The sequence below is a fragment of the Branchiostoma belcheri genome, unplaced genomic scaffold (assembly GCF_001625305.1).
Source record: "Branchiostoma belcheri isolate BF01 breed outbred unplaced genomic scaffold, Haploidv18h27 scaffold32, whole genome shotgun sequence".
Lineage (NCBI taxonomy): Eukaryota > Metazoa > Chordata > Leptocardii > Amphioxiformes > Branchiostomatidae > Branchiostoma > Branchiostoma belcheri.
Window position 1 is genome coordinate 511,206 of NW_017803932.1, and position 10,393 is coordinate 521,598.

Sequence of the window (10,393 nt, forward strand, 5' to 3'; positions counted from 1 at the left end):
TACAATTCGATAAAAACTGTTTAAAAGTTCTGAGACTGAGCTGCTGTCGTTGTTGTAGGGGGAGTGAGTTCCAGAGGTAAGGTCCATAGTACTGTAAGCTGTTCCTGTATGAAGTGACTCTTGCTGGTGGACAGGAGAGTAGGTGGGGATCATAGTCCCGTAGCCGTTTTAACTCTGACCGAGTAGTGCGTACACTCAGTGTTGGTGGAGCTTCCCATTTGAACAACGATGTCATGTACACAGGCGCACATCCACGGACTGCCTTAAAGACAGAGACAAGAGAAGCTACTTCTGCCCGTTTACGCACAGGGTCTATCCCTGCCTCTGCTCGCAGATCTACAGTGTAAAAACATGTCTGTTAAGTACAGGTCAGGCACAGAAAAGAGTTACATGTATGCTCAGGGGAAAATGATAAGATAGATTGCATTGTGACATTTCCAGCTGTGTATTGTCAGTCACTCACAATTCCTGATCACTGGCAGTTGTCCCTGTCTTATGAATGGATCAAGCTAGATATACCCTTTTCACCCCTTTTCAAAAGTGGGACGTTCTTATTTTGAGCCAGGTATTATGCACTACAACGTCAGACAGGGCATGTAAAACAAGTACGGCGTGACCTTGGCATTTTCATTAACACCTTTTTTGCTGCAGTCTTATCATGCGTGAAGTTATTCTGTCAACAACAGGGACAAGGATGTTTATTGGGTTAAGATGTTTTCAAAACAACTGAAATCCGATCTTGGACATGGGCGGCTGACCTTGGTATCAATGTACACAAACAACAGGATTTAGAAGACATTGAAGACAAAGCAAAAATGTAGAGAATGGCAAGAGTTCAGTCATTGGCCACTCTACTGGAAAAAATTCTACAGCATCAGCTATGCAAAATAAGAAATATAGCTACAAGCATAACTACTAGTACAAAAAATTAATGTTGTGCAAAGTCTATAATGCAGTTCAGACACACCTATCTTGAAAAATTCAAACAAATAAATCATTTCTGCATTAGCAGCATTATTCATTGCAATTTTGATATCTTATGTTTTGTAAGAAGTATCTAGTTTTTGTCAAAAATGGTTCTGTTGACAGTCAGTATCATGTTAGCTGTCTCAACAGCTACAACAAAGGCATTCAACTTCACAGGAAATGAGTCCAACACAACATTTGGCCCAGACTCAACCAATTTCTGTGTTGCCTGGTCCATGTAATCTGTTAAACTTGCACTGCAATTGCTTTTGTCATCACAATGTTTTCCATGACCTTTTGAACCAGAGGAGGGCTGGGATTGGTCACTGAGGTGACCAATAGGTGAGCAGCTGACTGAGTCAATTTTGTCTGTTTTTACCATCCCGCATGCACATGTTTCCACACCTGTCTCAGCAGGGACCGTGGTGGAGGCCCAGGGTGGGAGGAGCCAGTGGTGATGATTGACAGGGTCTGACACATGACATCCCCCATCATGCTCCAGTGCCATGGCCACTTGTTCTAGACAGCGTGCAAAGTTGTTGGCAGTGGTGTGTAGTTGAGCTTTGGAGCAGCCGAGCTTAGCAAGGAGCGTCTCCTCTTGCATTGTGACCTAGAATGCACAAAGAACAATGTGCATGATTGTGTATTGCCTCTATACATCTGTTTGACATTTTGTCTAGAAATCAGTCATCACTTAACAGCTGGTAATTTACATGTATGTCCAAGAACTGTATGCTCTTAAACCTCAGCAATGTGTCCATTGCCAATGTTCTCATTTTCTGAAATATGGCAAATTCTGACAGCTGAAAGGGTTTACATTTTAGTGATGGGAAATTAGGCCTTTGGTCCCAGTCCAATGTTGAGGTAAATAATTTTTGAGCAGGTTAAAGAATCCTTCACTTAGGCATCTGCCTTGTTGTGCTCTGGCTAAATTCTTTAGGACAGAGCAAGCATATGCCTTCTCTCCTGTCACTTGGTGTTGCTCATGTTACATACACAGGTGTATACCACCTGTACACCACACGTGACAATCAATATATACATCACTTGTATTGTAAAATTAGTCTGTCTTCTACACTAGTGCATGAGATTCCATGTATAAACCAAGGAGGATAACCTGAACTACCAGTAACTTAACGTTGAATTAGAGTGGGCTGGCTATGGTAAATTATGATAGCTTGCTGTGCCTCATGGAAAAAGGCATGCAGGCCCTTCTTCATCAATGGTTTAAGAAGTAAGAGTAAGCAGTTTAGCATGGCTCCCAGCCGGTGTAGGTGGCTGATTGCAGACATACACATGACACCATGAAAGCACACAATTTGGCTGAAGGATTAAATTGTCTTTTCAGATTCAGTCTGACGTGTTCCAGACCTACCAGGGAGGGATTAATTACCTAATTCGAAAGTAAAAGGATTTAGGGTTTAGAATTACATCTAATTCCTTTTTCCATTTACAAGAGATAACAGGCAATCAAAACATTCGGGACAACAGCAACAGGTGTCAAACTATCTGACCTGAGCTCTGAGGTGTGCTGCCAGGTGTGTTTCTGTACAGCCTCCTCCACACAGGACTAGTGGGGTCCTCAGCGCCTGGCACAGGACATGGTGGGCTGTACGACAAACATCCTGGAACAACCAAGATAACATCTGTATCTGCATGTGTCAGAGAGGTGGCTCATAACAATGTGTCTAAATTCATGGCAAGAGGATAGATGTACAAAATGTATATGTGTATATCTGAAATCAAATGGTGAATATACATATAGCTCAGCTGTTTTCAGTTACATGTATCTATTTTATATATGGGAATTTATTAAATTCTTTCAATAATTGTCATATATTCCTTCTGAACATATGGATATCTAGAATTCAGAACCACTGTGAGTCAATTTCAGTTTGAGATGAAATTTTGCTGAGGCGGAAAGAACAGGCATTTGAGGTATTTAACTGTAGTAGACAGAGAACATTGCATGCTGACAAAAAATCCGTGTAATCCTTCATACTGTGATGATTTCACTGTGGTGGGGTCATTGCAAAAACATGAAACTGCTGAGAAAATTTCAATATTTATAAGAACTCACCTTCATTTCTAGCAGGGCTGCCTCGTTCCTGTTACACAGCAGCAGTGTGTTAACAGGACTGGTGGAAGACTGGAGGTGGAGGTAGTTCTTATGTTGGATCTGGACTGTGCTTATACTGTGTAGGTGGCCAATGTTGTCTTCATTGATGGCAGCATGTAATGTGCCAATCGCTGTTGCACCTATGGAAAGAGACAAGAACATGTCACTACCACTAAGTTAAGATATCCTCTAGTTCAGCTTATTCACTGGCATTTATGTATTGTAAATGGCAATAACATCACCTTGTCCAGCAAGCTTTGCCTGTATAGAGCCTCACATTTTCAAAAGCATGTTGAAAGTTAAGATAACCTTCACAATTCTTCTTTTACCATTTTCCATGCTTTCATCTTCAAGCATAAGAGATTGGCACAACAAAATCTACACCTTGTATGATAGATATAACTTTATTGGTCATTAATTGTCAAGATACAGTACATAACATAACCTTCATGTATGGCACCTCCTACAAAGGCTACCAGTATGTACAGTAGAATGGAATGAGAACATACTGTTACCGTTACCTGTTAGCCTCTGTACTGCTACAACATGCAGACTGCCCAGTCTGTCCACAGTCAGGACTCCATTCTCAGCAAGGTACTTCTGCACACCTGGATGGACCACCTTCTGACATGCCAAGACTCCCACCTGCAGCTGCACCAGGTGTGCTGCCACTTGTATCAGGTGTTGGAATACAAAGGCATCCCCAGACACACCAGCATCTGCCTCATATGCAGTGTCTATAAACTCATCGCTATCCCCTGACAGAGATGTGTTGAACAGGGCAACTTTGATGGTTTCTGTGCCTCCATGAAAATGTACCTTTCTAGGTTTAACCCTACCTAAGTATTGTTTAGTGATTTTGGGGGTCTCAAACAAAACCCCATCCACCAGATGGGAATCATTAATGGAGCATCCCTCTATACACACATACTCAACGTCAGTCAGACTTAACGTCCCTACAGTTGTGTCTGGTATGGACTTGAGAAAACCCTGCAGAACTAATCTACTTAAAATATTCAAATCAACTGAGTTCAACATAAGAGCAGGCTTGGACCCAAGTACACTCCTGACTAAAGCTAGCATCATTGTTGCATCACCAACATTCAGTCTAGCTTTACACAGACAATTCTCGTTCTGCAAATATTCCAAACAGATATGCAACATTTCTTCGTTTATTTTTGCGACAGCTTGTTGCGGGATTGGTAGCGCCAGACACGATTCTATGAGACAGGAACACAGAAGGGAAGCGAACAGTCCGCCATCGCTAAACTGATTGGTATGAGACTGCACGGCGGATACAATCAACTTCACCACCGGGTTACTGACAGACATGGAGCGAAACAAAGTCTGAGACATGGAAGTCGAGGTGACATGTCCGCCGCTCGCATTGTGGATCATTTTCAGTCTCCCTGTTGGACCATAGCAGGATTGGACTAAGGCTCTGAATGTAGAAACTGCCTGTGTATTCTTTGGGTCTTTCAGGGACTGGTTAATAACAGTTGATTGCTGCTTTGGAGAAGGAATCACTCCAGACATCTGAGAAATAAAAAGAGGGACATACAAAATTAGAATCAAAGCTAGCTGTTCTAGATAAAGCTGGGTTTATGGATTTCATTTCCTATAAAGGTTTATTCTGCTTGACACAATATAGACAAAGTAATACACACCAAGTAACATGAGCATAAATCATAAGCTTTTAAAAATACTGGTAGTGCTACATCTACAGTCAAATGATGTGAACTTCCAGGTTCAGTATGCTTACAAAAGGTGTAGGAAACGTTGCTGTGATTCCAGAGAAACTCTAAGTAACAAAATGATTTATCTACAAAAGTAGAATTACCACTGTATTGGTGTCAACATCATTTGTCAACTGTGATGTCTAAATTATGCCCAGTATTGTTTATTAAGTTGGAAGTTGTAAAAAGCTGTTTAAACACATCTTTCATCTCATTGACTGTGTTTGTCCCTTACCTTTTGGCACATACATGTACATACATGTACTATACTGTACTACTTCTGATCTTTCTTCATCTGATCGAAGTCTGGCATAGGTGGCATGACGAGAGCTGGAGGCGGCACAGAGGGCAGGAATGGACCTTCCTGCTGCTGACTCTCTGTAGATTCCAGTATTCCACTCTTCTGTAGCTCGTTCCACCCCCAGTGCAGCCCGATGATAGTAGGAACCATCACTAGCACTACTCTGTACCTGGTCCACAGGTCCTTCACTCGACTCATCGTGGATCTGAAGAAAATTAAAGTTGGGAGAAAAAATTTGTGTACATCAGTTGACCTCCAAAAAATTAATCATTGAAACGTCAATAAACGTGCCTCTATATGATGTAAAGGTCAATGATGTAGAACCTTTCTTCTTGCTTATCACACTCTAAGGAGAGCACACAGACATGTTTAGTCCTTGACTTAAAAAAATTATGTAACGTTACACAATAAATTTTGGCAACGCCCCCCTCCCCACACGTACGTGCACACACCACGTATTAAAACGCGAGGAAATTACGAAATTCTCACCTAATATCTGGTTCTTCCTCCTGTACTAACTGTAACGCTGCATCCTACACCGGTAATGAAAGTGTCGTCTATCCCAAAACTTATAATCTACTGACTGGATATGAACCAAATTCACGAGTTGCACATTCCCAGGATCCTTTGCGCCCAGGGTAGGTCACGTGGGCGTCAGGGTAGGGAAAGGTCGCGGTAAACCACGTGACTCATCCTCGGCTCTGGTCGGAAGAAGTCGGAAGTGTTCGCGAGCGCTCGGAAATTTCAAAAATGGCTGACACCACTGCCGGCGGCGGGAGGTACGTAGTTTTTCACGGCGTTCGTACGGCAAAACGGCATCGAATTTTTGCTCCATGACTATCGGTATGGGATAGGATAGGGTTGATTCAACACACTACGTGAAAATGTGAATGCTCCCAGCCTACTATCGGCCAGATATCGCTTAGGGCACCTTCTTCCGACCAGAGCCGAGGATGAGTCACGTGGTTTACCGAGACCTTTCCCTACCCTGACGCCCATGTGACCTACCCTGGGCGCAAAGGATCCTGGGAATGTGCAACTCGTGAATAAAAGTGAAAAGTGTTACGACACGTTTGACCCTTTGACCTCAAATGACCTCGAATCTCGTGCCCAGGTCATGACTTATTCTTCTCAGGAATAACTTCCAATTATTAATAACTAGTAGCATAAAACTAGACAATTATTTGATTTTGAGAGGATTTGTTACAATTTTGCGTCTAAATTTTCATGGACATTAAGAAAATCACAGAAGACGATGAGGACGAGAGCCGTTGAGTTAGTGAAGAATGATGGGAAGGGTCAGCGATTGGCGGGAAAAACTGCTGCTCAAAAGTCATCATCGATTTGTTATTGCACATCGGCTGAATTCTTACATACAACTTATGCTGACGTGTTTATCATATGCATCCTCTCTGCTACAGTAACGTGTATCTTTTGAATTGGACGACAAATGTTTTGACTGACGCTAGGCGTATCCTGATCCTGTTTTCGAGAATGTTGCCTGAGGGGAAAGAGGGAGGGCGGCTGACGTCTAGATCCTGATAAATGTTGTGTGTAGACCATTTGTTGTTATTCCGGTTTTCAGCATGGAGCGTTCCCTTCACTTCATCAGGGTAGGTTGGAATATCTTGTAGCAGTGTGGTCGAGTTTAATGTGTATCTAACTTTTAAAGGCACAATACTTCTGTAAGACTAATGCACTAATACATACCCATCTGAATCTTGCACTACAAAAATAATGATGCGAGCCATATAACGTTAATATACATATACAGTTAGCTGTGTTTACAGAAAATTTGGACTAGGCAAAATGCTGTCTGCTGTGGCAGGTAGCAACAGTAACTCATTTGAGTCCAGAGAATTTCCTAAGTGGAGTCTGCATGGGGGGTAACTTAGTGTAGTAATTTCCACTCATAATATTAAACATGTCAGGATAAATTATACAGAAACTTCCCAAACACATGTGCGCGTGCATAACCACTTACTGTTTAATTTTCATGTCAAACCTGAAATGCCTGGTATACATCTTCCAGATAGAATGCATTCAGACTTCCATTGCAGAATAGCAAAAGCAACTATCAATTTGACATGCATAATCCTTTATTTTATTGTTTTACCTGTTGATCCAGGTGGGAAAATCCCTGTGCCTTAAGATGGAGCTGCGTGTGTTACCTGTGCAGGAACAGACAACCTGGTTCACTTGTGAACACCAACATGTAACATATATTCCTCCCTTCTGTTTTACCTGTGTTTATATACCTGTTTATATACTCCTATTTAGTTACACAGTAATGCATGTAGTCCAGTGGTTAGCGACCCATGCAATTACAAGTTTTGAATAGGCATATGACTATATCACTATATTACAATGTGTTGACATGTAGGAGGTGGTGACCTTATTGAAGGGAGTTATTGACGCCAAACTTGAGGCTCTGAGAGTCCGAGGGAAGGCACTGGACAAAGTGACTGCACAGCAGGATCCTGACATCATCACAGGTTAGCAGACTTTCTGATAAAGGCCGTAAAAAAAAAGGAAAAAAAAAGTTACTGTATCCCGACCGACCCTAGAAAAGACTGTTGACCTTTAAGTAGCCTTTTTTTCTAGAAACCTGCAAGTGACATAATTTTTCAAGCTGGTAGACCTTTTCTTTTAGGCTCGCCGCACAATGTGCAAGAGGACTGAGTGAGTAAGTGATAGACCTTTTCAGTGGTCTCTAGTGGTCACTCAAGGGACTGAACAAAATTTGACCACTATATATGGATAGGTCACTGGTGACCACTATAGAGCAAAGGGTCCATATTTGATCACAACTCACTGTCATAAGCAATAAATGATGCAGGCTTTCAAGTTCCCAATGAGATACATGTATATTTATTCACTGGTATCTGTTACATTTTTAAATTAACGTTTACAGCTTAATAATCTTACTGTTGTTATGTACATTAAAAAAATTGCACTAACATTGACACAATGTATACTAGTACGTGCAGTTTTCAATCTTAGGCCACACCAAGTAAATTTTATGGATGACGTCCGCGCGCGCATTGATTTTGGCCTCTTCCTAGAAAAAAAAACAAGAAATTTTGCTTCCTGTAACTATGACCAAAGTCACGGCAGTGTCGCAAATTGTCAGATCGACGTGAAACCCGTAACGCGAGGTGTCGGAACAGAACAGAAAATTTTTCACTGTCCACTGTTCCACCTGATTTATTGCTGTTTTGATGATGAATAAAAGACTTCTTGCTTGTTACACTGTGTCACCTCATTCAATTTGTGTCCTAACATTTGTCGTCTCTTAGTACATTTCTAATCTAGGCATCTTGTTTTTTAGGGCCCTTCTTGTTTTTTTTTCGCCCTCTCGCATTAGATTTAGGGTCTCCAAAGGACGTCATCCATAAAATTTACTTGGTGTGGCCTTACGGACTCTCATTCTGTACTCATACTGGCACACAGTAGTTGGTTGCTTGCCTTCCACCAGGCTTGAAAGGCACACAAGTGGAGAAACATTAAACAGGAACTTCAAACAGATAACATCAAGTCATATACTCTAAATCTTCCAACAGGCCGACACAACAGTGTTTGTTTATGCATGAACAACAAATTATTTTCCATAATCCCATCACAGTCTTGCAGACTGCTGCTCGCTTCAAATTTTCCATTTGTAACTTAGCAACTAAGGAAGTCACTGTCATTCCTGAGGAGTGGAGGTACAACTAGAGCTATGATGTTAAAAAGTTACAGTTATTGAGTTAATTAAAAAAAACAAAGTTTGTATACAGACAACAAGCTAGAGCTATTTATACCCGGGAATGGCTACATACAATAACATATGATGTACAACCATAAACAGATGAGTCATACTGAATATTGGAAATATAAATGATACAACAGTTCCTACATTGTGGATTGTGTGATGTTTAGGCTTTGACATTGTTCTTAATCTGAATTAAGCTTACTAAATCATCACCATGTTTTTCCACCTCAGGTGCCACCTTAAGAGTGGCTTACTGCTTTAAGAAGAATGAACTGAGTCACACTTTCCTTGTGGACACCAGTCATCTTGACAACACTTCTACTGATATCAGCAGTGATGAAGAGCAGACACCTTCCATTGGTATGTTTATTGTCAAGTGACACCTGTCAGGGTGTCTTTCTTTTCTTACAACTGTTAATCTTTGACCTAGATTATCCTTTGGAATATAGCTATGGGATGTACATCTTTATCACAGTTGTACTAGAAATTATACAGTGCAGGGTTAATAAATGTGGAGCCTAAAGACATTCTGATAGTAAAGTTGTTTGCAAGTAATCTTTTGCAATCTCATAATATAACCTTTTCTGTAAAATTTAGAAAATGGTTATTTTGAGCCCATCAATGTCTCCTGTATAATCTGGTGGACTTGAAAACAGACTGATACATTATCTAAAATGTTGTTCAACTTCTACGTTACATGTGTGGTTAGTTGAGAATGTTCTTTTGTTGTGTGGTTGGTCGAGAATGTTTCATTCTCATTAAAGTAAGTCTGTTCAAGGAGCTTAAACCTCCTTGTGTTTTGGTTTGTGCGTGAAAATTGTTGACAATTTTCCACTGTGTTCCTTCAGGAGGAAGCTACCGCAGCTTCAAACTGGAGAATGTCCGTCTGGTGGCCTGTGTGTGTCAGTACAGCAGTGAGTACCCACAGACACTTCCAAACGAGAAGGTAAGAAATTAACAGTTCCTAGCTTTATCAGTGTTTTTACATGGCTTAGGATGTATGGTGAAGTAATATGTATAATTGTATCTTCCCACAAAAATTGTGTAAGAAAACATTTAGAAACTTGTAAGAAAGTAGAACTTACATAGTGTTGTCTCAAAATTGTTCTGCACTACTATATCAGTTATGATGTTTTGTATCTGGGTTTAACTTTACGGTCTAAGGCCACACTGATTTAATATTATGGATGACATCCTCTGAAGACCCCCAAACTAGTGTGCGCGGGCGAATAAAAAAAAATTCCGGCCAAAAATAAAAATGCTACTAAACCACAGGAATACAAAGATCGTATTGTGAATTTGAGGCAGTACATAGGGACGTATACGACAAGCCGGCACATGTTGGCTTTTTGCGGAATGTACTGAGTTCTTGAGTCGTGGAGCTTCGCGTTAGTAGCCTGGGTGCCCATCCCTCTAAAGTTACCGCCACCGTATTGTCGCTAACTACCATGGACTACGCAAGCCTAGAGCCAGGCCAGAGCCTTGGNGGACGTGATCTTTTTTTTTTTTTTTGGTAG

The 10,393-nt window shown here is 41.1% G+C and overlaps 2 protein-coding genes across 2 annotated transcripts in view; one reads left to right on the plus strand and one right to left on the minus strand.

Moving 5' to 3' along the window:
* Window positions 1-338: 338 nt before the first annotated feature.
* LOC109474910 (McKusick-Kaufman/Bardet-Biedl syndromes putative chaperonin-like) lies at window positions 339-6,231 on the minus strand. Its single transcript, XM_019775393.1, has 7 exons — window positions 6,171-6,231; window positions 5,612-5,722; window positions 5,057-5,327; window positions 3,607-4,621; window positions 3,047-3,225; window positions 2,481-2,591; window positions 339-1,576 (listed from the first exon to the last, which is right to left on the minus strand). Exons 3-7 carry the CDS (start codon window positions 5,066-5,068, stop codon window positions 1,058-1,060), a joined length of 1,836 nt encoding a protein of 611 aa, XP_019630952.1. The 5' UTR covers window positions 5,069-5,327; window positions 5,612-5,722; window positions 6,171-6,231; the 3' UTR covers window positions 339-1,057.
* A 189-nt stretch (window positions 6,232-6,420) lies between these two features.
* LOC109474944 overlaps window positions 6,421-10,393 on the plus strand; it is a 10,182-nt gene continuing 6,209 nt past the window's right edge. The window contains exons 1-5 of the mRNA XM_019775442.1: window positions 6,421-6,735; window positions 7,251-7,337; window positions 7,506-7,617; window positions 9,108-9,236; window positions 9,725-9,822. Of these exons, the coding sequence (XP_019631001.1) occupies window positions 6,709-6,735; window positions 7,251-7,337; window positions 7,506-7,617; window positions 9,108-9,236; window positions 9,725-9,822 (453 nt within the window). The 5' untranslated portion in view covers window positions 6,421-6,708. The remainder of the gene's footprint in view (window positions 6,736-7,250; window positions 7,338-7,505; window positions 7,618-9,107; window positions 9,237-9,724; window positions 9,823-10,393) is intronic.